We start from the raw sequence: 25957 nt of genomic DNA, 5'->3' as shown, positions 1-25957 counted from the left end.
AGTGAAAGGGTGCTGTCAAAGTGAAAGGGTGCTGTCAAAGTGAACGTTTCCATTTTGCATAATGTTGTTTTTCACTTTGTGTTATTCTTCTGCATCATGATTTTCTTTTGCTTGTAATTTCATAAAATAGGTCAAACTATGTCTTCTCATGAGGTGACGTTCACAAGCAATTTAAGATTAAAAGGAGGGTAAGAATAAAGGTTATTCATAATAAAGTTAGGCATAGCCTATGTTTGTGTGGTTCTCATTTCTGATTTCCTGATAATGTCTAAATAGGCAGGTCAATAAAGGGCCAAAGAGCAATGATAGTGACACATAATATGACATACTGTAATATGTGAAAATCAGCACATGCAATATCTGGTCTCTGACCAAGTTAAAATTAGCATTGTTCTATGCATTGATGAAAAGGTTATTTTTCTACTGCAGTGGAGGAGCTAGCCCTGTTGTTGAGTGAGGCCATCTGCTGTGGTGACAAAGAGGAAGCCAAGAGGTGTTTGGAGCAGCTGGCAGAGTTGTGTGTACCAATGTCTGTCAGGATCTCCCACAAGGCTTACTCCCAGGACTCTATTCGGTATGTGGAATCATTTAGTAGTGTTCTGTTGGTCATACTTAACATTACATAGGATTGGCCTATACTGTATATGAGAGCAAACACAAGTGGAATAATCGACATGTAACCACGAGGTACAAGGGATTGTGGATTACTTACTTTACACTTTAGCTCCCACCTTTCTCTTGAAAAACTGAATGAATAGTAAAACCTTTGTAAATGTGTTTAAGTGCAGAGTAATTCAGACCCAGTTACCTTTTATGGTTGCTTTGCTGCAGTTTGAAGTTGGGAGTCGGGATGCACATTCAGATAACTATGTTCCTGTTGCCTTGTTGGTAACACTCGACATGACCATTTCAGATCTGAAAGAGAAGGTAAAACAAATTATTGATGCAACTCCATTTTCACCAACAGCAATTAAACAATATCATATTTATTTTTTAAATGTCATATATTTTTTCTCTGATATTTATTCAGTGTCTTTAATACACATATTTGTATGAAAACAAGTAGAGACAGAGCTCCCATGTATTCTTGAATCTCTCCACAGATCAATACTAACCATGAATTGAATCCATCTCTGCAGAGCTGGGTGATCGGGAAGCATCTGGCTGAGGAGTAAGACTCAGCCATTGGTTGAGGAATAATGAAGACCAGGCCTACTTGTACATCAAGTCTGCCCATGCTGTCAACCTCAGCTGGGATCAACTGAACCAGGAGGAGCACCATCGGCTAGACCGTAAGGACACTCCACCCTACAGCACCATTTGGTTTTCCAAAAATAACCTATTATACTGAGCAAGGCCCACAGGTTGTCAGTATATCAGCTTGTCATACACACATGCACACTTAAAGGACAGGTAGCCTAAATGTAACCACATGTATTATATGGATTTGCATTAGTATATGCATCAAAAGTCCCAATGAAAGGTTACACCTTCCTTTAACATCTTTTGAGTTATTAAATAAAACTGATCACAATTCCGAAGAATGAAGAATTGTTTTTTGCGGAATGTGACATAATATGGAGGACCCGGCAAGCCAGCATATTCTCTCTGTGTAAACTCCAACAGAAATACCTTCAAATGTATAACTTCAAATAAAACTAAAACAAATAGTTTCCACCAAGGTTATTGTAGTTTTATTATAGTTTTTATATTTATATTTGAAATTCAGTTTAGTTTCAGTTAGATTTCAGACTTGGTTGACTAGTTTTTATTGAATTTGAGTTCATACAATTATTTATATTTTGTGATTATATTATCAAGTTTCAGTTTTAGTGTAGCCTTATGCATGGGAGGCTAGGAGCCATTTATGTGCTGTAGGCCTATAGTTATGTCAAGCCTACTCCTGCTCTCTCACACCAGGTCTACTGGGTCTACCTGTCCAGGCAACCCACATTATGCACAGCTAGCAGCCATTATTGCGCACACCTTCTACCCTTTGTTACGCACACCTGGACTTCATTATCACCCTGATTACGCTCCCTTTATTTAGCCTTCAGTAGCCTCAATCTTCAGGCAGTATTGGTTTTGTTTATGTTCTGTACATTACTCCTGTTTTGATTATCTTCATGTTTCTTAGAATTAAACTCACCTACTGCACCTGCTTCCTGACTCCCTGCGTATATGTTACAAGTTGTGTTTTTTGGGGAAATCGTTTTTTCAGTCACCCCCAAAGCCAATTCGTTCCAGTCATTGGCAGCAGAGAACTGGAAGGAAAGGGGGCCAAAGGAGGAATTGGCTTTGGGGGTGACCAGTGAAATATACCTGCTGGAGCGCGTGCTATGGGTGGGTGCTGCTTTGGTGACCAGTGAGCTGAGATAAGGTGGGGCTTTACCTAGCAAGGACTTATAGATGACCCGGAGCCAGTGGGTTTGGCAACGAATATGAAGCGAGGGCCAGCCAACGAGAGCATACAGGTCACAGTGGTGGGTAGTATATGGTGCTTTGGTGGCAAAACAGATGGCACTATAATAGACTGCATCCAATTTTCTGAGTAGAGTGTTGGAGGCTATTTTGTAAATGACATTGCCGAAGTCAAGGATCGGTAGGATAGTCAGCTTTACGAGGGTATGTTTGGCAGCATGAGTGAAGGATGCTTTGTTGCACGATTCTAGATTTAATTTTGGATTGGAGATGCTTAATATGAGTCTGGAATGGGAGTTTACAGTCTAACCAGACACCTAGTTATTTGTAGTTGTCCATATATTCTAAGTCAGAACCGTCCAGAGTAGTGATGCAAGGCGGGCGGGCAGCGATCAGTTGAAGAGCATGCATTTAGTTTGACTTGCATTTAAGAGCAGTTGGAGGCCACGGAAGGAGAGTTGTATGGCATTGAAGCTCATCTGGAGGTTAGTTAAGACAGTGTCCAAAGAAGGGCCAGAAGTATACAGAATGATGTCATCTGCGAAGAGGTGGATCAGAGAATCACCAGCCGCAAGAGCGACATCATTGATGTATACAGAGAAAAGAGTCGGCCCAAGAATTGAACCCTGTGGAACCCCCATAGAGACTGCCAGAGGTCCGGACAACAGGCCCTCCGATTTGACACACTGAACTCTGTCTGAGAAGTAGTTGGTGAACCAGGCGAGGCAGACATTTGAGAAACCAAGGCAGTTGAGTCTGCTGATAAGAATGCTGTGATTGACAGAGTCGAAAGCCTTGGCCAGGTCGATCAATGCGGCTGCACAGTGTTGTCTTTTGTCGATGGCGATTATGATATCGTTTAGGATCTTGAGCGTGGCTGAGGTGCACCCATGACCAGCTCGGAAACCAGATTGCATAGAGGAGTATAGGTACGGTGGGATTCGAAATGGTCGGTGATCTGTTGTGCCTTGCCTATGCTGTGCCTTGTTGGAGGAGGGGTGATAGAAGCAGACTGATACGCACATAAAAGAAGCAGTCAGTCCTTTCTTGCTCCATCCGTAAACACACAGGGTTGTTTTTCATGTCTCTTTCAGAATTTCCTTAACTTTAAGGGTTGCTGTATCCATTTGCAAAGCAATCAACCCGTGCCAGGACTTTTACATTTGGGATCAAGTGTTTGGTTGAATTTTCTGAATGCTGTCTCACCGCACAGTCTTGCCAGACTGGATGAATAAACTAACTATTGCTTTTATTTTTGTAAACTCAATTTGTAAGTCGCTCTGGATAAGAGCGTCTGCTAAATGACTTAAATGTAAATGTTAAATGTAAATTTGAATGAGGTTGCCATGTTTCTGCTCTTTTCATGCAAACTGTTCAAGTTGGTTGTCCTGATGTGCAGCTACGAATAGCTGTTGACTGTCTCGCCTTGTCTTTATTCTGAAACTGTTTGTATGATTTTTTGTGGGTGCTGTATAGATGAACTTTGAGGTAGGTTGGGTTTCCCTTTTATCTCTGTTCCACACACGCTACCATCTTCTGACACTACAATACATTTTCTTTTGTCCTTTCCAGCAATGTACTCAAAACAATCCCATACAGGGCTTTACCTTTTGCTGCCACTGTTGTTCACGCCTATGGTTCACTCTCTGCGCATGCCCACAGATTTCTTCCCTTAGCTACTGATAGCTGGTGAACAAGTTTTTATGACTCCAACCTAAGTGTATGTAATCTTCCGACTTGTATATTGCAAAGTTTGGTAACAGAATGACGGCACAAACAGCACAAACCGTCATTCTGTCATGCTGTTATCAAACTTTATATCTGCACTGTTCTGAAATATGTTCATGTAAAATTTTCAGTGGAAATTGTTATAAGTAGTCCTTGTGCATAGAGTTGTATGGTTTATTTAACTTTGCAATCATTCGTTTTTGTTTGGCATACATTTTAAAGTGAAAAATCGCATCACTCTGTTACTGTGGAATTGCCCTAAACAAAATATATTTCTCTGATTTCTCTGAGTATTAGTTTAAAATAATATAATTTCCCCAAAATTTCCCCACTGTATATACAATAACCATTTGTTTCTACATTAATGTTTGTGCGTGCGTGTGTGGGTGCTTGCATGCGTGTGTGTGTGTGTGGACAACCAGGTGGGCTGGTCATGCCCTGTGTACACCTATGCTAACAAGCCAATGCGGCCCGGGCGTGTGGGTCTGAGAGACCAGCAGGTTATAAAGTACCCAAGGTTTACCAGCCTGATAAGCAGGAGGTCCAGAGACTCCAGCTAGAGAAGATGGCCCCTTTACAGTACCAGCAGGTGAATGCTTTTTACTGTAAAAAGATGGATGCAAGATATAAGATCATGTCATCATTAAATATAGCTAAATAGAGACTTGTGTGGGTTTTTCTTATTCCACCACTATACTGAGCAAAAATATGCAACATGCAACAATTTCAAATATTTTACTAAGTTATAGATCATGTAAGGACATCAGTCAATTGAAATAAATAAATTAGGCCGGATCTATGAATTTCACATGACTGGGCAGGGGTACAGCCATGGGTGGGCAAGGAGGGCATAACGACTGGAACGAGCTGCAAAAACCACTCAAACTGGACCATTTTATCTTCATCTCTTCATTCAAAGACACAGTCTTGAGCTTACTGACAGTTGTAGCTGCTTCGCGTGATGTATTGTTGTCTTTACCTTCTTGCCCTTTGTGCTGCTGTCTATAACGTTTGTAACATGTTTTGTGCTGCCACCATGTTGTGCTGCTGCCATGTTGTCTTGCAACCATGTTGTTGTCGTGTTGCAACCATGTTGATGTCATGTTGTGTTTTGATGTGTTGCTGTCATGCTATGTGGTTGTCTTACTATAGATATCTCTATGTAGTGGTGTGGTGTCTCTCTTGTCGTGATGTGTGTTTGTCCTATATTTGTATTTTATTTTTTATATTTAATCCCAGCCCTCGTCCCCGCAGGAGGCCTTTTGGTAGGCCGTCATTGTAAATAAGAATTTGTTCTTAACTGACTTGCCTTGTTAACTAAAGGTTAAATACAAACAAACAAAAAAAACACTTGGCAGCCTGTCCCACCCACTGGTGAGCCAGGCCCAGCCAATCAGAATGAGTTTAACCCCCACAAAAGGGCTTTATTACAGACATGAACACTCCTCAGCACCCCCACCCAACCTCAGACAATCACACAGGTGAAGAAGCCGGATGTGGAGGTCCTGGGCTGGTGTGGTTACATGCGGTCTGCGGTTGTGAGGCCGGTTGGATGTACTGCTAAATTCTCAAAAATTACGTTGAAGGCAGCTTATGGTAGAGAAATTAACAATAAATTATCTGGCAACAGTTCTGGTGGACATTCCTGCAGTCAGCATGCCAATTGCACGCTCCCTCAAATCTTCAGACATCTGTGGCTTTGTGTTGTGTGACAAAACTGCACATTTTAAAGTGGCCTTTTTTGTCCCCCAGCACAACGTGCACCTACGTAATGATCATGCTGTTTAATCAGCTTATTGATATGCCATACCTGTCAGGTGGATGGATTATCTTGGCAAATAAGAAAGGCTCATTAACAGGGATTTAAACACATTTGCTGTTGTGGAAAAAGTACCCATACTTGAGTAAAAGTAAAGGTACCTTAATAGAAAATGACTCAAGTAAAAGTGAGTCACCCAGTAAAATACTATTTGTATTTGATTTACAATGTACTTAAGTCTCAAAAGTAAATGTAATCGTTAAAATATACTTAAGTAAGTGAGATGATAAAGGCATTGGAGGAAGAGCGGGAGAAGAATGTCTTGAGTGGTGGAAACGGACGCCGCGTCCTCGTCTCCAACACGGAGGAGCTGGACTGTCCTATCTGCTACTGCTCCCTTCTGCCAGTGGAGGGAGCCACACTGCGGTAGTGCCTGCATGTTTTCTGCAGGTAGCGTCCTCGTCTCCAACACGGAGGAGCTGGACTGTCTTATCTGCTTACTGCTCCCTTCTGCCAGTGGAGGGAGCCACACTGCGGTAGTGCCTGCATGTTTTCTGCAGGTAGCGTCCTCGTCTCCAACACGGAGGAGCTGGACTGTCCTATCTGCTACTGCTCCCTTCTGCCAGTGGAGGGAGCCACACTGCGGTAGTGCCTGCATGTTTTCTGCAGGTAGCGTCCTCGTCTCCAACACGGAGGAGCTGGACTGTCCTATCTGCTACTGCTCCCTTCTGCCAGTGGAGGGAGCCACACTGCGGTAGTGCCTGCATGTTTTCTGCACGTAGCGTCCTCGTCTCCAACACGGGAGGAGCTGGACTGTCCTATCTGCTACTGCTCCCTTCTGCCAGTGGAGGGAGCCACACTGCGGTAGTGCCTGCATGTTTTCTGCAGGTAGCGTCCTCGTCTCCAACACGGAGGAGCTGGACTGTCCTATCTGCTACTGCTCCCTTCTGCCAGTGGAGGGAGCCACACTGCGGTAGTGCCTGCATGTTTTCTGCAGGTAGCGTCCTCGTCTCCAACACGGAGGAGCTGGACTGTCCTATCTGCTACTGCTCCCTTCTGCCAGTGGAGGGAGCCACACTGCGGTAGTGCCTGCATGTTTTCTGCAGGTAGCGTCCTCGTCTCCAACACGGAGGAGCTGGACTGTCCTATCTGCTACTGCTCCCTTCTGCCAGTGGAGGGAGCCACACTGTGGTAGTGCCTGCATGTTTTCTGCAGGTATGACTCATCTTGACTACTGGGTTCCATTGTCTCGTGCACAAAGAAATAAAGCTACAACTATTGAGACAAAGCCCTGGCTGGTATTCTCTTGAGTAGATCACTGTCGCTCCACTGCTATTAATAATATAGACATGAAATACAAATGTATGTTTAATCTGAAATTGTTGTCTTACTCACCTTGTATCAATATTAAATATGTTTCTGTGAATGTTTAATCTGTAATAAATAAATAAATAACAAAACTGCCATCTAAATAATAAAGTAATTAGAGATGTGTACAGGTTAAAGACCTTATTTGGGTGTGTTTTCTAAGCTGGTAGTGTCTTAAAGGAACCATAGTGAACAACATGTATGCAGAGGTGACCTGCTCTTATGAGGACGAAAACTACAGCTGTGATAGCAAGCTGCATGACCGGGAGATCAAATCTGTGAGTCCTGCTGGTGCTCTCACTCTAAGCCTGTCAGCCAGTCTGTTTATGCTTTGTTGGCTAAGGAAAAAAAACAACCTGTACCCAGGCTATCTCACGATGGTTATCTGTATCAAGTGATGACATTACCTTGTATAATTTATGAAGGGTGCTTTAAAAGACCCAAAGATATTTTTGTGAAAGATACACATCACCATAACACATATTTAGTCAATTCTGTTGTACTTTACACAGTGACCTGTTCTTTGTCTCTTTAGCTTCTCTCTCGGGAGGAGAACCGGAAGTTTCTAGAGCTGAGGCTCAGTATCACAGAGACGTGGAGTGAGAACAGCTACCAGTGCAAAACTCCTGACTGCGCTGGCTGGGGCATCTTTGAGGACGAAGTCAACGAGTTTATGTGTGAGCTCTGCAGAGAACAGCTGTCTCCTCTGCTCTCACTCCTCCTCCCTGGTCCCCCCTTGAATGCTAAAATAAATTATGAAGATAAAGATGGGTGCCTGGACAAAAACCTTTTTGTCTGCCTCCTTTTAAGGCCATCCACAAAGACAGGAACTGCAAGGAGTTTCAAGACGCTGAGAAAGAGCTGAGAAAGACATGGCTGCAAAACAGACCACACAGATGCTGGAGGTAATGTGGTAATAGACAGATAGTTATTTCCCTCTAAGTGGTAGAGCTCTGTTTCTGCTCACCATTTCAATCAATCAGCTGATGTCACAAAGTGCTGTACAGAAACCCAGCCTAAAACCACAAACAGCAAGCAATGCAGGTGTAGAAGCACGTGGCTAGGAAAAACTCCCTAGAAAGGCCGGAACCTAGGAAGAAGCCTAGAGAGGAACCAGGCTATGAGGGGTGGCCAGTCCTCTTCTGACTGTGCCGGGTGGAGATTATAACAGAACATGGCCAAGATGTTCAAATGTTCATAGATGACCAGCAGAGTCAAATAATAATAATCACAGTGGTTGTAGAGGGTGCAACAGGTCAGCACCTCAGGAGTAAATGTCAGTTGGCTTTACATAGCCGATCATTCAAAGTATTTTTTAATCTCTACCGCTCCTGCTGTCTCTAGAGAGTTGAAAACAGCAGGTCTGGGACAAGGTAGCACGTCCGGTGAACAGGTCAGGGTTCCATAGCCGCAGACAGAACAGTTGAAACTGGAGCAGCAGCACGACCAGGTGGACTGGGGACAGCAAGGAGTCATCAGGCCAGGAGTCCTGGTCCTAGGGATCAGGTAGAGGTAGAGGTAGAGGTAGAGAGAGAGAGAGAGAGAGAGAGAGAGAGAGAGAGAGAGAGAGAGAATACTTAAATTCACACAGGACAACAACTTCCGGCGCCGACAGAGATGACCGCCTCGCTTCGCGTTCCTAGGAAACTATGCAGTTTTTTGTTTTTTTTACGTGTTATTTCTTACATTAGTACCCCATGTCATCTTAGGTTTCATTACATACAGTCGAGAAGAACTACTGAATATAAGATCAGCGTCAACTCACCATCAGTACGACCAAGAATACGTTTTTCGCGACGTGGATCCTGTGTTCTGCCTTACAAACAGGACAACGGAATGGATCGCATGCAGCGACCCAAAAAAACGACTCCGAAAAAGAGGGAAACGAGGCGGTCTTCTGGTCAGACTCCGGAGACGGGCACACCGTGCACCACTCCCTAGCATTCTTCTTGCCAATGTCCAGTCTCTTGACAACAAGGTTGATGAAATCCGAGCAATGGTAGCATTCCAGAGGGACATCAGAGACTGTAACGTTCTGTGCTTCACGGAAACATGGCTCACTGGAGAGACGCTATCCGAGGCGGTGCAGCCAATGGGTTTCTCCACGCATCGCGCCGACAGAAACAAACACCTTTCTGGTAAGAAGAGGGGCGGGGGCGTATGCCTTATGGCTAACGAGACATGGTGTGATGAAAGAAACATACAGGAACTCAAATCCTTCTGTTCACCTGATTTAGAATTCCTCACAATCAAATGTAGACCGCATTACCTACCAAGAGAATTCTCTTCGATTATAATCACAGCCGTATATACCCCCCCCCCCCCAAGCAGACACATCGATGACTCTGAACGAACTTTATTTAACTCTTTGCAAACTGGAAACCATTTATCCGGAGGCTGCATTCATTGTAGCTGGGGATTTTAACAAGGCGAATCTGAAAACAAGACTCCCTAAATTTTATCAGCATATCGATTGCGCAACCAGGGGTGGAAAAACCTTGGATCATTGTGACGCATATAAGGCCCTGCCCCTTTTCGGAAAAGCTGACCACGACTCCATTTTGTTGATCCCTGCCTACAGACAGAAACTAAAACAAGAGGCTCCCACGCTGAGGTCTGTCCAACGCTGGTCTGACCAAGCTGACTCCACACTCCAAGACTGCTTCCATCACGTGGACTGGGATATGTTTCGTATTGCGTCAGATAACAACATTGACGAATACGCTGATTCGGTGTGCGAGTTCATTAGAACGTGCGTTGAAGATGTCGTTCCCATAGCAACGATTAAAACATTCCCTAACCAGAAACCGTGGATTGATGGCAGCATTCACGTGAAACTGAAAGCGCGAACCACTGCTTTTAATCAGGGCAAGGTGTCTGGTAACATGACCGAATAAAAACAGTGCAGCTATTCCCTCCGCAAGGCTATCAAACAAGCTAAGCGTCAGTACAGAGACAAAGTAGAATCTCAATTCAACGGCTCAGACACAAGAGGCATGTGCAGGGTCTACAGTCAATCACGGACTACAGGAAGAAATCCAGCCTAGTCACGGACCAGGATGTCTTGCTCCCAGGCAGACTAAATAACTGTTTTGCCCGCTTTGAGGACAATACAGTGCCACTGACACGGCCTGCAACGAAAACATGCGGTCTCTCCTTCACTGCAGCCGAGGTGAGTAAGACATTTAAACGTTGCTGGCCGGTGTGTTTACAGACATATTCAATCAATCCCTATACCAGTCTGCTGTTCCCACATGCTTCAAGAGGGCCACCATTGTTCCTGTTCCCAAGAAAGCTAAGGTAACTGAGCTAAACGACTACCGCCCCGTAGCACTCACTTCCGTCATCATGAAGTGCTTTGAGAGACTAGTCAAGGACCATATCACCTCCACCCTACCTGACACCCTAGACCCACTCCAATTTGCTTACCGCCCAAATAGGTCCACAGACGATGCTATCTCAACCACACTGCACACTGCCCTAACCCATCTGGACAAGAGGAATACCTATGTGAGAATGCTGTTCATCGACTACAGCTCGGCATTCAACACCATAGTACCCTCCAAGCTCGTCATCAAGCTCGAGACCCTGGGTCTCGATCCCGCCCTGTGCAACTGGGTACTGGACTTCCTGACGGGCCGCCCCCAGGTGGTGAGGGTAGGCAACAACATCTCCTCCCCGCTGATCCTCAACACTGGGGCCCCACAAGGGTGCGTTCTGAGCCCTCTCCTGTACTCCTGTTCACCCACGACTGCGTGGCCACGCACGCTCCAACTCAATCATCAAGTTTGCGGACGACACAACAGTGGTAGGCTTGATTACCAACAACGACGAGACGGCCTACAGGGAGGAGGTGAGGGCCCTCGGAGTGTGGTGTCAGGAAAATAACCTCACACTCAACGTCAACAAAACTAAGGAGATGATTGTGGACTTCAGGAAACAGCAGAGGGAACACCCCCCTATCCACATCGATGGAACAGTAGTGGAGAGGGTAGCAAGTTTTAAGTTCCTCGGCATACACATCACAGACAAACTGAATTGGTCCACTCACACAGACAGCATCGTGAAGAAGGCGCAGCAGCGCCTCTTCAACATCAGGAGGCTGAAGAAATTCGGCTTGTCACCAAAAGCACTCACAAACTTCTACAGATGCACAATCGAGAGCATCCTGGCGGGCTGTATCACCGCCTGGTACGGCAACTGCTCCGCCCTCAACCGTAAGGCTCTCCAGAGGGTAGTGAGGTCTGCACAACGCATCACCGGGGGCAAACTACCTGCCCTCCAGGACACCTACACCACCCGATGTTACAGGAAGGCCATAAAGATCAAGGACATCAACCACCCGAGCCACTGCCTGTTCACCCCGCTATCATCCAGAAGGCGAGGTCAGTACAGGTGCATCAAAGCTGGGACCGAGAGACTGAAAAACAGCTTCTATCTCAAGGCCATCAGACTGTTAAACAGCCACCACTAACATTGAGTGGCTGCTGCCAACACACTGACACTGACACTGTCTCAACTCCAGCCACTTTAATAATGGGAATTGATGGGAAATGTTGTAAATATATCACTAGCCACTTTAAACAATGCTACCTTATATAATGTTACTTACCCTACATTATTCATCTCATATGCATACGTATATACTGTACTCTATATCATCGACTGCATCCTTATGTAATACATGTATCACTAGCCACTTTAACTATGCCACTTTGTTTACATACTCATCTCATATGTATATACTGTACTCGATACCATCTACTGTATCTTGCCTATGCTGCTCTGTACCATCACTCATTCATATATCCCTATGTACATATTCTTTATCCCCTTACACTGTGTATAAGACAGTAGTTTTGGAATTGTTAGTTAGATTACTTGTTGGTTATTACTGCATTGTCGGAACTAGAAGCACAAGCATTTCGCTACACTCGCATTAACATCTGCTAACCATGTGTATGTGACAAATAAAATTTGATTTGATTTTATTTTATTTGACACCGGATAAGACAGGAGAAATACTCTAAATATAACAGACTGACCCTAGCCCCCCGACACATAAACTATTGCAGCATAAATACTGGAGGCTGAGACAGGAGTGGTCGGGAGACAGTGTGGCCCCATCCGACGATACCCCCGGACAGGGCCAAACAGGCAGGATATAACCCCACCCACTTTGCCAAAGCACCACTAGAGGGATATCTTCAACCACCAACTTACTATCCTGAAACAAGGCCCACGAAGATGTCGCCCACGGCACAAACCCAAAGGGGAGCGCTAACCCGGACAGGAAGATCACGTCAGTGATAAAAGAGCACCAGTAAGCCAGTGACTCTGTAATAAGGTTTGAGGCAGAGAACCCCAGTGGATTTCCACCAAACCTGTTTTTGATTGAACATGAGATACTATCGGCCTATTATACTACTGAACTGCAATATGAAGCCTATAGCGAGTTTTGATGAAACATACTATCCGCCTATCACACTACTGAACTGTGATATGGGTTTTGATTACACATACTATCCGCCTATTACACTACTGAAATATTATGAGAAGTCTAAAGGTGAACCTGACCTTGATTAAACCTACAATTGGCTTATTACACTATTGAACTGTGATATGATATCTATGGGTAAACCTAACCGTGAGCTTCTGTTGTCTTCTTCGATAGTCCTTACTGCAGAACGGGGAGGCCATGCACTGTCCAAAGTAGTCATTCAGAAGCAGGATGGCTGTGACTGGATCTTCTGACTGATGTGTAAGACTGAGATCTGCTGGGTCACCAGGCCGGCTCGCTGGGGACCAAACGTAAGACAGTTTCTCTTACAGTTACTGTTAATCCGACAGTTACAGTTACTCTGACGTTTACAGCTACTCTGAAGATAAAACAATTACTCTTCAGTTACAGTTATTCTGACATTTACAGCTACTCCGAACATAAGACAATTACTCTTCAGTTACAGTTATTCTGAAATTTACAGCTACTCCGAACATAAGACAATAACTCTTCAGTTACAGTTATTCTGAAATGTACAGCTACTCCAAACATAAGACAATAACTCTTCAGTTACAGTTATTCTGAAATTTACAGCTACTCCGAACATAAGACCATTTCTCTTCAGTTACAGTTATTCTGACATTTACAGCTACTCCGAACATAAGACAATTACTCTTCAGTTACAGTTACTCTTATAAATACACTTACTCCAAACTGTACTCTTACAGTTACAGCTACTCTGCCTCCCCACTCTAATACCTCACCATGCTAGACTATTCTTCTTAGACCTACCCTATGGCTCCATTTCAAACATATCACTATGGTCACCAAATTTGAGCTAAGATAAATTTACCATGCCCAGTTTGACTGCTATACTCTTTATTAAGGCATTCCGATATCTTAGATCAGATATAATCCATCTGATTTCTCATTTTACATCTAAGTAGGTAAACACTTCCCAGTGATAACCTAAAATACACTACATTACCAAAAGTATGTGGACACCTGCTCGTCAAACATCTCATTCCAAAATCATGGGCATTAATATGGAGTTGCTGCTCTAACAGCCTCAACTCTTCTGGGAAGTCTTTCCGCTAGATTGCTGCGGAGACAAGATCATTAGTGAGGTCGAGCACTGGTGTTGGGCAATTTGGCCTGGCCCGCAGTCGGCGTTCCAATTCATCCCAAAGATGTTCAATGGAGTTGAGGTCAGGGCTCTGTGCAGGCCAGTCAAGTTCTTTCACATCGAACTCGACAAACCATTTCTGTATGGACCTTGCTTTGTGCACGGGGGCATTGTCATGCTGAAACAGGAAATGTCCTTCCCCAAACTGTTCCTGCAAAGTTGGAAGCTTAGAATTGTCTAGAATGTCATGTATGCTGTAGGGCTAAGATAAGATACGATTTTCAATAACTGGAACTAAGGGGGCTTGCCTGAACCATGAAAAACAGCCCCAGACCATTATTCCTCCTCCACCAAACTTTACAGTTGGCACTATGCACTCAGGCAGGTTGCGTTCTCCTGGCATCCACCAAACCCAGATTTGTCCGTTGCACTGCCAGATGGGGAAGCGTGATTCATCACTACAGAGAACACGTTTCCACTGCTCCAGAGTTCAATGGCAGCGAGCTTTACAACACTTCAGCTGACACTTGGCATTGCGAATGATGATCTTAGGCTTGTGTGCTGCTGCTACATGGAAACCCATTTCATGAAGATCACGACAAGCAGTTATTGTGCTGACGTGCTTCCAGAGGCAGTTCGGAACTCGGTAGTGAGTGTTGCAACCAATTTTTACGAGCTACAACTTAGGAAGCTGTGTATTTTTTATTTTTAAATTTTACCTTTATTTTACTAGGCAAGTCAGTTAAGAACAAATTCTTATTTTCAATGACGGCCTAGGAACAGTGGGTTAACTGCCTGTTCAGGGGCAGAACAACAGATTTGTACCTTGTCAGCTCGGGGATTCGAACTTGCAACCTTTCAGTTACTAGTCCAACGCTCTAACCACTAGGCTACCCTGCCGCCCCATGATGTTGAGTCAATGGGGTGCGTTGCCAACCTAAATGCCAGAACTGCCACTGAGGGGCCCCACTCCATCTCAACGTAGTGCTGGGTGGGTAGTCCATATGGGGACACAGCATAAAGAATCATAGAGGACCCGAGTGCCCAAAAGCCTGTTTTAGCATGAGCTGCGCCATTGAGGACTTTCATCATTTTGAAGTAGTCAACTGGGTGGGACTTATTATGGGTTAAGGAAGGATTACATAATTCCATCCAGGTCATCAGGAGGAACCAGCCAATGAATTATGCTTGTGAGCAAACATTCCATAACTGCAGGTGGCAGTACATCGCCAACCTTGGCTTTATACCTGTTCAGACAACACACTCCAGGTGGCAGTGTGGATCCTTTCAGTTTGTTTACCAACTCATAGAAGTATTAGAATAAGAAAATGGACCACTTCAAAATGGAGTTGGCCTCATTGGCACTGCTTGTGTGCGCACAGTCACCATAATGGGACAGATACAAAGAAGAGTCCTCTATCATTCTCTATGGTACAAACCGTTCAAGGATTACTCATTTTCAATCCTCAACAATCCTCAATTACAGGGCCGGACTGACACATCTGGGACCCCGGGTCACCAACATCCAGGGCAGGAAAACAGCACATTTCCTACAATTCTACACATTTTGCCATGTTTTAGTCATTTACAACATTAACCATGTCTACATGGTATTTCTGATCAATTTTATGTTATGGACAAAAAATGTGCTTTTCTTTCAAAAACAGGGACCTTTCTATGTGACCCCAAACCGGCTGGTGTGTGACCTTGGCAAAGTTGGTTTGACATTAGATTACACAATATAAATGGAACTATATTTTCATGTTGCACATCTTTTAGTTGTCTCATTAAATGCTTTAAATATTTTATATGAATTTATACAATTTACAGTGCCTTGAGAAAGTATTCATACCCCTTGACTTATTTCACATTTGTTGTGTTACAGCTTGAATTCAAAATGGATTAAACATGATTTTTTTCTCACCCATATACAGACAATACCCCATAATGACAGTGAAAACATATATATTTTTTAAATGTTTGTAAATGTATTGAAAATTAAATACAGAAATATCTCATTTACATAAGTATTCACCCCTGAGTCAATAAATGTTAGAATCACCTTTGGCAGCAATTACAGCTGTGAGGTTTTCTGGGTAAGTCTCTAAGAGCTTTGCACAGTTGAATTATACAATAATTGCACATTATTATTAAAACAATTATTCAAGTCAAGTTGGTTGTTGATCATTGCTAGACAGCCATTTTTAAGTCTTTCCATAGATTTTCAAGATGATTTAAGTCAAAACTCTAACTAGGCCACTCATGTCGTCTTGGTAAGCAACTCCAGTGTATGCCTTATGCCAGCCTTGTGTTTTAGGTTATTGTCCTGCTGAAAGGTGAATTTGTCTCCCAGTGTTTGTTGGAATACCAGGTTTTCCTAAAGGATTTTGCCTTTGCTTAGCTCTATTAGTTTATTTTTATCCTAAAAAACAAGCATACCCATAACATAATGCAGCCACCACCATGCTCGAAAATATGAAATGTGGTCCGCAGTGATGTGTTGTGTTGGATTTGCCCCAAATATAATGATTTGTATTCAGGACAAAAAGTTAATTTCTTTGCCACGTTTGGCAGTTTCACTTTGGTGCTTTATTGCAAACAGGCATGTTTTGGAATATTTGTATTCTGTACAGGCTTCCTTCTTCTCACTCTGTCATTTAGGTTAGTATTGTGGGGTAACTACAATGTTGTTGATCCATCCTCAGTTCTCCTATCACAACCATTAAACTCTAATGTTTTAAAGTCACCATTGGCCTCATGGTGAAATCCCTGAGCGGTTTCCTTCCTCTCCGGCAAATGAGTTAGGAAGGATGCCTGTATCTTTACAGTGACTGGGTGTATTGATACACCATCCAAAGTGTAATTAATAACTTCACCTTGCTGAAAGGGATATTCAATGTCTGCTTTTCATTTTTTTACCCATCTAACTACAGGTGCGCTTCTTTGCGAGGCATTGGAAAAACCTCCCTGGTCTTTGTGGTTGAATATACAGTGCCGTGCGAAAGTATTCGGCCCCCTTGAACTTTGCGACCTTTTGCCACATTTCAGGCTTCAAACATAAAGATATAAAACTGTATTTTTTTGTGAAGACCACCTTTATCTGACAGGGGACACTCCATTTGAACAAAACAGTGTTGTGATATAAATTCAAGAAGCTTGTTTTCTTTAGGTTTTTGTTGAATGGCAAGTCTCCGACCCTGGAAGAATATTGAATATTGTCTTTGATGTAGAAAATAAATGTCATGTTGGCTAATTGTTTAACTTAAGTAGTAAACTGAGACGGGTCTCCATAAAGTGCTAGTCAAGACCTTAATTCATCAATACTAGACAATGTAAAAGATACACAGCAACAAGTCAAGCAGATTAATTTGACTTTTGACGGAGCATGTACAACTCTAATAGAGTATTTAACATTAATTTGTTCTGTTAGATTTTCTAAGTTGTTATCAAAAGGTGGTAATGAACAATCAAATTTCTTCTGTAGTATGGTTTGACCATTCCTCCAGCCTGATCTTGGAAGTGTTTGTTTGAACACTCCAAGCAGAAGCCATACATTTTTGTCATTGATGACTACAGCCAATCTGTTCAGCGTAGACAATTAACACTGCAAGTCGTGTGTTCATGAGGTACTTTTTTTAAAGGATAATACCATTGCAGAGCACAATGTCTACAATCAAATGTTTGACCAATGTAAAGCATTATTTACTTTGGGAATGAAAAACTTTTCTTGATGAATGATCAAAAAAAATAGATTTTCTACTTTTACTGCTTGGAAGATTCATTTTTAGCCCTTAGTGTTGGCAGAGACTGTATAAACCATGAATAGACTGCATTGACCCTAAAGAAATACTGTATAAGCACATAGGGAACTAAACAGATACAATTGTCCACTCAACCTAGGTAGTTTATTTGCTTTGATCTTGTAAATGTTTTAATTGTTCTCATGACAACAGAAATCAACATAAAAGGCAGAAAAAAAACATTTAGTGCAATGATACAGAATGAGGCAATTTCTGTGCAACAAAATCCACCTATTGTAAATAAGACTGATGGAGCTGTATTGTTTGATATCCAAAATAGGCACTGCTGAGTATCTGTGTCGCAATCAAGTCGACTACACATGATTATACACATGTATTTCTGTTGAACAAATGAGCAGGTCCAATGAATCACATTTTTTTTTTTTTTACTCTGTCAACAAGCTCAAGTGACATTGCTAAAAATGAAATGCGCAAAAACCCTGTCCTTTCTTCAACCAAGCCATTTGGTGAGTATAATGAGTTCTGCTGAAATGTGAAGACATGTGGAACTAACTAAATAGGATTTAATTATTGTGCAATAAAAGCATGGGATCCAGTCAGGGCTTATGGGATATCTGGCAGTGCCATCGGTGCTTTGTCCGAGATCACAAAGCTAACCTATTACTCATTTATTTTAGGCATAACTTATGCAAATTGTCATCCATGATAAATATGGGTGGTGTGTTTGTGCAAAAATTATATTTCCTATAAGTTAATGCTTTAGAAAATGACACAATTAAGTGCTAAACATACAAAGATGGGAGTTGTGTATTTGGTCTTGGTACAGTAATGAAAAGAAGGACGTGTTTTAGGGCAGGCAATTTGACTTGAACAGCGGGGGGGGGGGGGGGGGGGGGAGCAGGCCAGAGGGGGGCTTGCGAGAACTCTGTCCTTGTGCCAACATGGCCCATGTGAGGCTCAGAGGGTCATTTAACTCACCCTTGAACCGAATAGCATGCACACAGAGCATCTGAAATGGCACCCTATACAGTACACTACATAGGGACAAGTGTGCCATCTCGGACACAATCACACACACTCTTCATTGGCAGCAGTTTCGACCCCAGTGACTGTTCTTCAACTAGTAACCCAAAGCCTTAATAGTTGCCGCTTGCCATCACATAAATAGCTTAATCACTCTGTGCACAACATTTATCAGTATCCAGTTATTTTATTTACAAATATAAATTAAAGACAAAGTTAACAGTCAAGTCTCTGTTCCATTCTCGTCCTTCATGATAGGGAACAGAACTCCATATTCTCTTTCCCTCTCGTGTACGTCTTCTGCTGTAATAGCCGCCCTGTTTAAGTCTGTACGTCAGCCCCCATTTGTTCCCTCCAAGTCCCCCCCTCGCTCAGGGGAAGAGATGCAAGTCCAGTTTGGGCACCCACTCCAGGGCTGTGTTGACCAAGGTGAGGGCAGCTGCCCCCAGGGCCACAGTGAGCCCCATGACGGCCAGTCGTACGAAGCGTCGGGCCACAGTGGGTTGTGCCATCGTCACCATGGCCCCTGCAGCTGCTCCTTCCAGCGCCTGCTTCTCCCTCAGCCGCCTTCGCAGGACTGAGTCAGGCCGCTGCTGCTCTGAGACCAGGTCAAAGTCTTTAAAGGTGGAAGCTGCTGTCCTGAGAGACCAAGGAAAACATTAACGCCAGCCAGCTATTGTTGGGACAACGCTGGGGAAGTCACAGCTGTTTGGGGCAAACCTTGTTACTTCTACAACAAACTAGTTCTATAGTTCACCTATACTACTAGTGGTATAGGAGAGCAAACCTCAGAAGGACGGACATGTATTTTCCTAAATATACAGTACCTTAGCTTGGGGTATGTATAAGTTCAAATTCATGTGTTATTGTTTAAATGTGCTGGGAATAAGTACATGATAGTAACAGTCATACAGGCTAATGAGAAGGAAGGAACAGAATTCTCTTAGTATCAGGTTATTAAAGCGACAGTTCACACCATCTCACCCGAGCGTGTTGAGGGGCTGTGACTCAACAGCAGGTAGCAGAGGGAGGGTGCGAAAGAGAGCAAAAGACAGACAGGAGATAGGAGGTAGAGGATCTGTAGGGGGGGATCCATGGGAGACTGTGGCAAAAAGAGACAAGCGAGAAAGTAGGTAGACAATCTTACTGTTGACTGTACTGTTGGGCAGCCTCCCTGGCCAGCTCGGAGGGGGGGAACTGGACAAAGAGGTCTCCTGCACGGCTGATGAGTGTCTCGTATGGCAGGTCCTGGGGGATCTGGGACAGGAGGTGGTGCACCGACGCCATGTCACACTCACAGTCCAACACCTCGTCCTCTCGGTACAGCACAATCTGGATTAGACACCGACCAAACAGTGCACACACAATACAACAACTCGTTAACAGCATGCGGTCTATGGCCTATGCCAAGGTTTCCCAAACTCTGTATTGGGGCCCCCTCGGTGTACGTTTTGGTTTTTATCCTACCACTACACAGCAGATTCAAATAACCAACTCATCAAGGTTTGATTATTTGAATCAGATGTTTAGTGCTAGGGCAAAAAGTTTGGGAAACCCTGGTCTATGAATCTATTGAATCTATTGCAGTTTTATTAAACTCCTCAGGGGCAATTTAGAAGCTATTGTCCAAAGGGAAGAGCACAGCATAAGTGGTCAGCTAAGCTCTGCTGCAAAAATAAAAATATGTTATTCATAAGCAAACACTTGATTTGAGGCACATTTGAACTCTAAGAATGATCTAGCCCCTGACCAAAGGAAAAAAGGAGAGTGTTATATTGGGCTCCACTTTAGAGGACACTCACCACAGCAGCAAAGTAGATTGGCATCAGAGGATGGCACGCCAGGAAGAAGTCATACAACCGCACAACGTGGCGGAAATCTGATAGGACGTGGCCAAACCAGGTGATGAGCCAGCTAAGGGCAAAGATGGTGCCCACCTCTGCCCTGGAGACACATTCCAGTGGAACATTAGTCAAATTATTGGTATTGTATCTTCATTAGTTGTGCTCATTGATTATTTGACTAATTACTGATTGTACTAACAGAACAAGAGAAGAGATGCTTACTGCTGCATGAAGTCATGCACCTCTGGGTTGATCCTCTCGATGATTGGCATCAGATAGTTAAGGATGTGTTTAGTGTTGTCCATGGTTGGGTCCATAAAGTCCCTGCAGTAAAGGAACAGCAAAGGACCACAACGTGACAAATTGAACCAGGATTAGGCTGGCTACGTTCTCTTTTCAAAATGGATTCCCCTTCTACTTAACCCCCATTTTAAAGCCAAGCTCCTGTGTGAATGGAACACCAAAACAGACAAAGACCCACCTGAGGTGGTGGGTAGAGAGTTTCTCTACCAGAGCAGTGGCCAGACGTTCGTCCAGCACAAGTAGGAAGGTGACCACGATGTCGTGGTATCCCTGGTAGTAGTGCAGCTGGGTGTTCCTTCCCAGCACCCGCAGGATGATGTCAATCAGCTCCTCCTGGAGGCCCTCACGCTGCTTGTCTGGCATGCCTAAACAGGGAGAGGGGTCAAAGACACTTCTCTCTATATATCAACGATGTCACTCTTTCTGCGGGTGATTCTTTGATCCACCTCTACACAGACGACACCATTCTGTATACATATGGTCCTTCTTTGGACACTGTTAACAAACCTCCAGACGAGCTTCAATGCGATACAACACTCCTTCCGTGGCCTCCAACTGCTCTTAAAGATGCTAGTAAAAACGAAATGCATGCTCTTCAACCGATCGCTGCCCGCACCCGCCCGCCCAGATTCACTACTCTGGACGGCTCTGACTTAGAATATGTGGACAACTATAAATACCTAGGTGTCTGGCTAGATTGTAAACTCTCCTTCCAAACTCATTAAGTATCTCCAATCCAAAATTAAATCGGCTTCCTATTTTGCAACAAAGCCTCCTTCACTCATGCTGCCAAACATACCCTCGTAAAACTGACTGTCCTACCGATCCTTAACGATGTCATTTACAAAATAGCCTCCAACACTCTACTCAGCAAATTGGATGCAGTCGATCACAGTGCCATCTGTTCTGTCACCAAAGCCCCATATACTACCCACCACTGCGACCTGTATGCTCTCGTTGGCTGGTCCTCGCTACATATTCGTCGCCAAACCCACTGGCTCCAGGTCATCTACAAGTCTACAAGTCTGTGTAACTCTGTGTTGTTTGTGTCGCACTGCTTTGCTTTATCTTGGCCAGGTCGCAGTTGTAAATGAGAACTTGTTCTCAACTGGCCTACCTGGTTTAATAAAGGTGAAATAAATTGAAATAAATGAATAACTTGGCCTTTATGCACTGATGTCAACAGGAACTCAGTCATACACCTTAGAGAATTTGCAATATACTGTATTACCTCCCAGTGGAGGAGTGAGGGGGGGTATGAATGTGTGTGTGAATGTGTCCATAGACAAAACAGAAGGCCTTATAATGTCCAAAAAGCTTCTTGGCCAAATGTCAATAGTCCCACACAAAATCAACAGTTCAATAAAACAAACTCACGCAACCTCCCTTTAACTAAAAAGTCAAAAAGTTCATCATTAGTTCACCAAAGGTACTGAAAATAAAAGAGAACACAGCACAAAGAGATAAATTATTTCAGTGTAAAGAACTGAAGGAGATAAAGGAGATAGAAAGAGATGAGCTTAGCTGTTGCATCCAGGCTTGAACGTGCATTCGTCCATCTGACACAATCGTTGGTTGTTTGACAAAAGCTTGCAACAATGTTGCTAGTAATCCATGTGATCAGAGGCTTGAACGGTTCTAACGCATCAGGGGTAGCGCGATAAAGACGATCAAACTTTAAAATATATAAACTAAGCACGCTGAAACTACAATACTTCTTCAGAGATGCACACACCGTCAAACTGCATCTCGGTGTGTGCATCTCTGAAGAAGTATTGTAGTTTCAGCGTGCTTAGTTTATATATTTTAAAGTTTGATCGTCTTTATCGCGCTACCCCTGATGCGTTAGAACCGATAGCCCCTACACAGAGCCGGAAGAGTCATCTTTATTTCCTCCTTCCTGACTGCTGCTGCACTCTTAAAGTGGCAGCGCACGGTGAAGACTCCGTGCAGGATTTTGCCATAAAACCATCATGCCTTTAATTTACAAAAATGGCAAAACTTTCCCGGGCCATGCCCGAGAAACAAGCATGGCAGAATTTCAAAGCGTTCGGTAAATCAGATTCTTCTTTATCAATTTTTGGACTTTCTTAATAATAATTAGTATTATTATTATTAGGTGGGTGCATATTTGTCCATGTGCTATTTGCATATCCCAACTCCCGAGACACCCTCTGAGAGGTGTCTCGGGCAAGTTCCGCCATTAGCAACAGCAACATTGCAGCAATTAGGGTTAAGTGCTATATTCAAGGGCACACCGGCAGATTTGCACCTTGTCGGCTAGGGGATTCAAACTACCAACCTTTAGGTTACTGGGCCAATACTCCAACCGCTAGGATTGCTGCTGCTTTAATAAAGAAAGTAGTGACACATAGAACACCCTCCAAAAGAAACAAATACAAAATGACAGGGTTGCGTACCTGTACATCTGCATCACACAAGTCAAATTCAAGAGGGACAGCCAAAACAGACAATGACAAAACACAACCTGACATGATTTAGTGCTATTCTAAGAACACAGTCTGAGGTGTGCATGCATACCCCACAAGACATGCCACAGGAGGTCTCTTCACAATCCCCAAGTCCAGAACAGACTATGGGAGGCGACAGTACTACATAGAGCCATGACTACATGGAACTCTATTCCACATCAGGTAACTGATGCAAGCAGTAGAATCTGATAACAAAAAAAAGATAAAAATACACCTTAAGGAACAGCAGGGACTGATAAGACACAGGTACAGACACACGCATACAGGCGCTAGCAAATGCACTCTACACACACATGCACATTGTAATATTGTTGTATGGTGGTATCATACATTTTGTGTTGTAGATATGTAGTGGGGTAACAATGTTATATGATGTAGTGTTTTATCTTTTGTTTTATGTGTAATGTGGGGAGTCAGGTAAGCCTAGTAGTTAGAGCGTTGGGCAAGTAACCCGAAAAGTTGCTGGATTGAATCCCAGAGCTGACAAGGTAAAAAAAATAATAATCATAATAATTCTGCCCCTGAACAAGGCAGTTAACCCACTGTTCCCCGGTAGGCCGTTATTATAAAAAATTATTTGTTCTTAACTGACTTGCCTAGTTAAATAAAGGTTAAATTAAAAATACAAATGTGAGTGCCTTAATGTGTTTGGACCCCAGGAAGAGTATCTGCTGCCTTGGCTAATGGGGATCCCTAATAAATACAAATGTGTGTCACTCACCAGGAGGGAACCTTTTAAGGGAACGCTGGACATCCAACAGCACCTGGTTATAGTCCTTATTATTCTCCCTCTCTATTTCCTCTGGAGAAAAGACAATAAGAAAAGGGTGAATATGTGCCCCTGCACTTAATTGTGGTCTAGTATCCTTTGTAGCCTCAGTGGCATCTATGGTCTGTCAGTAGCATTGCCCACTGCCCAGGCAGCTTACCTGGTTTCTCAGGCAGGGTGTCGGTAGGCACATTCAGCAGCCGGGGCCACACTTTACAGCGGATCTCGTCTGTGAGCAGCCCCCCCTCACTGATGGCCATCCTCCTTAGTGCCGCCACATCCACCGGCGTCACATTCAGGGCCTGAGAGATCTCTGCCACCTTCCTCTTCCTCCGGGAGTCGCCATCTGTCCACATGACAATGGTTCAGCTGAGGTCCCTCAACCCACAGCAGCTACAGTAACACAGTGGCCATTAGCCAGAACATCCTCCTGAGATAGCTATACTCGGAAGTGGAGAGGCCAAACGGCCAACAGACAACCAAGTACATCACTCACAAAACTGAACTGCAGACTCCCAGCTCGCTAAAGTGAGGGAGCACTCCAGTAAAATAACCACATTCTCAGAGTTGCCAGCCATCATGCAATGTAGTAGTGAGCCCACTTCATGACCTTATGCCTGGATTTGTAAGACAGTCCCCCTGCACTTTGCTTGATAGTGATGCCACTATGCCACACAATGGGAATAATTGTGTGTTTACAGTATGAAGAAATGTGAGTTATTTAGGTACCTAAAAATGTATTTCAAGGAAGCAAGTAAGTAGTATTTATTCTTGTCCTTATGTTTGATGAAATACTTAGGAGACCATGTCTCCAAATCAACGGGTAACCTTACCAGTCAATTATATGTTTTTAGCTAACGTTAGCGAACGTTAATGCAATTAGCTAGTTAGCTAGCTACATTTTCCAGCTCATGACATTCGCTAGCTAGTTAATCTAACACGAATTACGCGCAAACATGACAAATATCTAACTAGTTAGACAGAGACACCTTCCGACTAATTCAGGTAACTAGTTAGCTAGCTAACGTTAACTAAAAACACATATATTTATACATTTTTAAACGAATGTCCATTACGCCATCTAGCAATACATACCTTGTTTTCCTATCCCATTCAAAGGTGAAGACGCACTTCTAGATCTTTTCATGGTTTCCACGATAGTCCTATTGTCATCGTAGATTACTCGATCGATATAATTTTCTTCCACCACCAAATGGATTATACATTACAAATGGTTACTCCTACAAGCTAGTTGCCAAGCTGGCCCAGTGATAGGCCATATCATTATTGCCTGCACAAGGTAGCTAGCTGCTGCTGCTGCTGCTGCTGCTGCTGCTTCCTTCTTCTTTGGGATTGGGTTGTCGGATCGCCAACATTTAAGGTGTTTACACCGCCACCTACTGTACTGGAGTGTGTGGAAGGTCACGACCTTCCTACAGTACATTAAATTATCTTCATGTGTTTCTCTAAGAAAGTGAACTAGAGCCCTAGTCTCCACTTTTTTTTCCCACACTACACCACCTCAACCCTGTCCAGCCTCTCCAACATTTTCACACAATCTCTCCTTATCTAAGTCATACAGTTCACAAAATATTAGGACCATGAGGACCGCCTCTGAGCAGTTGGGTAGGCTGTTTGGAGTGTTTATCCGACAGGATAAAAAATGTATCATAATAATAATGCCCACCCACTTCTAAAAACCAACGTTGCGCCTCTGATTATTTTTATATGCACATTTTCATGGACCAGTTTAATTTCAATAATTAAGTTTTCGTTTCTAAAAAAAGGGTGTCGTGTATACACCCTTGTGTTATAGTTGGGCTGACAGTGAGGACTTGTGAAGAGCAGAATCAACAGCCTCTG

The 25957-nt window shown here is 43.5% G+C and overlaps 1 protein-coding gene and 1 pseudogene across 2 annotated transcripts; one reads left to right on the top strand and one right to left on the bottom strand.

The window, feature by feature from the left end:
* Positions 1–75: 75 nt before the first annotated feature.
* Positions 76–13275, top strand: LOC115131592 (uncharacterized; annotated as a pseudogene).
* A 4510-nt stretch (positions 13276–17785) lies between these two features.
* LOC115141556 (TBC1 domain family member 20) lies at positions 17786–25396 on the bottom strand. Of its 2 annotated transcripts, none has more exons than XM_029680542.2 (8): positions 25190–25396; positions 24255–24487; positions 24047–24127; positions 21012–21198; positions 20753–20854; positions 20489–20630; positions 19834–20018; positions 17786–19325 (listed from the first exon to the last, which is right to left on the bottom strand). In XM_029680542.2, exons 2-8 carry the CDS (start codon positions 24448–24450, stop codon positions 19058–19060), a joined length of 1161 nt encoding a protein of 386 aa, XP_029536402.1. In that variant the 5' UTR covers positions 24451–24487; positions 25190–25396; the 3' UTR covers positions 17786–19057. The 2 variants fall into 2 exon arrangements, with proteins under 2 accessions (XP_029536402.1, XP_029536393.1); XM_029680533.2 differs by having other exon boundaries at positions 24255–24440.
* Positions 25397–25957: the final 561 nt, after the last annotated feature.

Source organism: Oncorhynchus nerka, linkage group LG2, assembly GCF_034236695.1.
Source record: "Oncorhynchus nerka isolate Pitt River linkage group LG2, Oner_Uvic_2.0, whole genome shotgun sequence".
NCBI classification, from domain to species: domain Eukaryota; kingdom Metazoa; phylum Chordata; class Actinopteri; order Salmoniformes; family Salmonidae; genus Oncorhynchus; species Oncorhynchus nerka.
This window is presented reverse-complemented; position numbering and strand designations above follow the sequence as displayed.

Excerpts from the sequence above, each read along its gene's own strand:
- LOC115141556 (XM_029680533.2), bottom strand. The coding sequence starts at position 25,241 with ATGAAAAGATCTAGAAGTGCGTCTTCACCTTTGAATGGGATAGGAAAA. Across the intron at positions 20,855-21,011 it reads CTCTCTACCCACCACCTCAG|GGACTTTATGGACCCAACCA; the intron begins GTGGGTCTTTGT and ends CCTTTACTGCAG. Across the intron at positions 20,631-20,752 it reads GTGCATGACTTCATGCAGCA|GGCAGAGGTGGGCACCATCT; the intron begins GTAAGCATCTCT and ends ATGTGTCTCCAG.